Source organism: Protobothrops mucrosquamatus, unplaced genomic scaffold (genome assembly GCF_001527695.2).
Source record: "Protobothrops mucrosquamatus isolate PMUCROS unplaced genomic scaffold, P.Mucros_1.0 scaffold16560, whole genome shotgun sequence".
NCBI classification, from domain to species: Eukaryota; Metazoa; Chordata; class Lepidosauria; order Squamata; family Viperidae; genus Protobothrops; species Protobothrops mucrosquamatus.
In genome coordinates this window covers 1-3862 of record NW_015402325.1, presented here as the reverse complement: position 1 = coordinate 3862, position 3862 = coordinate 1, and the positions used below count along the sequence as shown (strand labels likewise).

Genomic DNA, 3862 nt, shown 5'->3' with positions numbered 1-3862 from the left:
CCAAGCCTTCCCGAATCCGAGCGACTTTGTCATACAGATACTGCGCAAAATCCTCTGCCCTCCCCTCCAGGGGGTCCCCCCCCTCCAATTGGAGGAGAGAGCGGGTTACCCTGAAGAGGGCGGCCGGGCGATTATCTGATGACGCGATGAGTGAGGCATAGTGGGTGATGCTGAAGTTCTAAGGACAAAGAATCCAACCCATAAACAGCTTAGGTGAATTTACTAAAATGTTGTGAAACTTCTGATAGTCTTTTAAGTAGGCAGCATTGGCTTTGTCAGTAAATTTTCTAAAATTCTATTTCTTTAATTACACATTTACAGCTCTTTGAAATGATAAAATGTAGCAACTTAGGAGAGGTTGCCATCTCTAATACAATAATAATTGTAAACAATTTTAAATATCAATCCAATTGATATTATATACAGGTGATCTTGGAAGATGTTGCAATGCTTCAAATTAAGCCCAACCAATTTACATACACTTCTGATCATTTTGAAAAAATAATGAAATACGCTGAGAAACTCATTCATGAAGGAAAGGCTTATGTGGATGATACACCAGCAGAACAGATGAAAATGGAGAGAGAACAGAGAATAGAATCTAAACACAGGAATAATTGTAAGAGGTTTTTATCAAAGTTTTATCCTTTTTAAATTGAATTAATGAAACATTTAATATTTGGTAATTATGTCATTAGCATAAGTTACATAACCTTCTGTGTTTGAGATAATGATTAAAAATAACCTCATTGAGATGTTGGCTGCATTTAGGTATCTCATATAAGCCAACATACTATTTGTTTGAGTTTGGCTGACTGTGATGCATGAATCAAGCCACTGGGATATATGAATAATGGTTTATGGTTTAATTTATGATTGGATAATGTCCAACCAACTGGAAATAATGTTGAGATAAAATTCAAAGACATATATTTTGTAGGTAAATGCAAATTACTTTATAGATAAATATAAGTTATTTTTCATTTGTAAATATTGTATCATAATATTAGAACAAATTTAATCCTAATTAAATATTTGTAATCTGATAGCTGTTGAGAAGAATTTTCAGATGTGGGAGGAAATGAAAAAAGGAACAGAATTTGGGCAGACCTGCTGTCTACGAGCAAAAATTGATATGAATAGTAATAATGGATGTATGAGAGACCCAACTCTTTATCGTTGTAAAAATCAGCCACACCCACGTACTGGAAATAAGTACAAGTATGTATTGAGGAAGAACTTCCTTTCATTTTCTTAGACTTTCTACTCTATTTTTTTTTAATTAATACAATCTGGTTTCTGGTTTCTTGGAAATGATTTTAACATTTCAGGCCTTCTTTATTTTTGTAGAGAGTTTTATAGCCTGGTAGAATCTGATACTGAATAGGTAGGTAGGTAGGTAGGTAGATAGATAGATAGATAGATAGATTAGGTAGATAGATAGATAGATAGATAAATAGATTAGATTAGATAGATAGATAGATAGATAGATAGATAGATAGATAGATAGATAGATAGATAGATAGATAGATAGATAGAATCAGATTCTACCAGGCTATAAAACTCTCTACAAAAATAAAGAAGGCCTGAAATATTAAAATTGTTTCCAAGAAACCAGAAACCAGGTTGTATTCTATTTCTATTCTATATTCTATATTCCAGTGATGGCGAACCTTTTAGAGACTGAGTGCCCAAACTGCAACCCAAAACCCACTTATGCATCGTTGAGTGCCGGGTGGGTGTGGCCCATTGGCTGGGTGTGGCCCATTGGCTGGGCGTGGCTGCAGTGGTAACGGCAGACTGGGTGGGACTAAAAAGTTCAATCAATCAATTCCAACTTTGCAAGATCTTTTTTTTCCCGCGAGAAGTTGAAATTGACTGATTGAACCTTTTTTTTTTTTTTTTTTTGCACATGGCGGCGGAGGCCTAAAGTGAAAAGGTTTTATAAAACCCAGCTGAAGGCCTAGGACTGGGGCGACGGCGCGCGTGCCCACAGAGGGGGCTCTGAATGCCGCCTCTGGCACCCATGCCATAGGTTCGCCACCACTGCTATATTCCATAATATATATGGAAGAACATCTATTCTTAAGACAACTAGCAATTTTAAGTTCTTAAACTCTAGGACTAAATCATTCCCATGAGAAAGAGGTTAGTGACAGGACTGAATCTCTTCATCTACTGAACCTGAAGATGGGCAGAATGGAACAAAGAAATTCTATAAGTACTTCTTTTAGATCTTCTTTTATTGAGATATTCAATCTGAATAGAGCTGAAAGGGACCTTGGAGAACTTGTAGTCCAACCCCCTGCTCAAGCTGTTGGCTGTCCAGTCTTTTCCTAAAAAACCTAAAGTGGTGAAAGCACCCACAACTTCTGAAGGCAAGCTGTTCCACTGGTTAATTGTCCTCACTATTAAGAAGTTTCTCCTTAATCTAGGTTGCTTCTGTCTTTGATTAGTTTCTGTTGTTTCTTGTCTTACCTTCTGGTGCTTTGGAAAATACTGCTATCATGTCACCCCTAGTCCTTCTTTCCTCTAGTCTGGCCATACCCAATTCCTGCAACCATTCTATATATGTTTTTATCTAATCATCTTAGTTGTTCTTCTTTGTACTTTTCATAAGTCCGCAATTGAGCAATGTAAAAAAAATAGCTTTTCAGTCTTATTTGATAAATTTAGGAGTTTATTAGGGTGAATTATCTCTCTTAAAAAAGAGAGGAAAAAACCCTGAACTAAAAAAGCAAGAACTAATCACTTACAGTAAATATGAGCCAGCAGTGTGCTGCAGCTGCCAAAAAAGCCAACACAGTGCTGGGCTGCATTAACAGAGGGATAGAATCAAGATCACGTGAAGTATTAATACCACTTTACAATGCCTTAGTAAGGCCACACTTGGAATACTGCATCCAGTTTAGGTCACCACGATGTAAAAAAGATGCTGAGACTCTAGAAAGAGTACAGAGAAGAGCAACAAAGATGATTAGGGGACTGGAGGCTAAAACATATAAGGAACGGTTGCTGGAATTGGGTATGTCTCGTTTAACGAAGAGAAGGACGAGGGGGGACATGATAGCAGTGTTCCAATATCTCAGGGGCTGCCACAAAGAAGAGGGAGTCAAGCTATTCTCTAAAGCACCTGAAGGTAGGACAAGAAGCAACGGATGGAAACTAATCAAGGAGAGAAGCAACCTAGAACTAAGGAGAAACTTCCTGACAGTTAGAACAATTAACCAATGGAACAACCTGCCTCCAGAAGCGGTGAATGCTCCAACACTGGAAGTTTTTAAGAAGAGACTGGACAACCATTTGTCCGAAATGGTGTAGGGTTTCCTACCTGAGCAGGGAGTTGGACTCGATGACCTCCAAGGTCCCTTCCAACTTTACTACTACTACTACTACTACTACTACTACTACTACTACTACTACTACTACTACTACTACTATTATTATTATTATTATTATTATTATTATTATTATTATTATTATTATTATTATTATTATTATTATTATTAAGCTTTCTCCCCATGAACATTTGAAATTCAGGAAAATAAATCTTGATTTGGTAACTTTTGTAGTGATCTTGAGAAAGAGTAAGAATCTTTCTCTTCCATATTGATTCTTCACTAAAATTGCTCTCTTGCTTCTACATACTCTTGTTAATTGGAAAAATGTTATTTGCTGATATTTATTTATTTTCTGGAATATTCTCTCAAACCAAATTTTGCTGTATTAACTAATATTTAAGTATGAGTTCCTGTACTATATATGAATCAAAAACCTATCTATTTCCTTCCTTTTTGGAATATACTTTATTATGAGAAATAACATATTACCCAGATTTCATAATAGATTCTCCCAAAACTCC

General features: G+C 36.2%; 1 protein-coding gene across 1 annotated transcript; it reads left to right on the top strand.

Moving 5' to 3' along the window:
• Positions 1-426: 426 nt before the first annotated feature.
• On the top strand, positions 427-1221 carry LOC107301781 (bifunctional glutamate/proline--tRNA ligase-like; the record flags this gene model as incomplete). The annotated part of the gene is made up of 2 exons (XM_015830962.1): positions 427-619; positions 1050-1221. Coding segments are annotated over 2 exons (365 nt in total), but the record flags the coding sequence as incomplete, so codon positions are not given.
• Positions 1222-3862: the final 2641 nt, after the last annotated feature.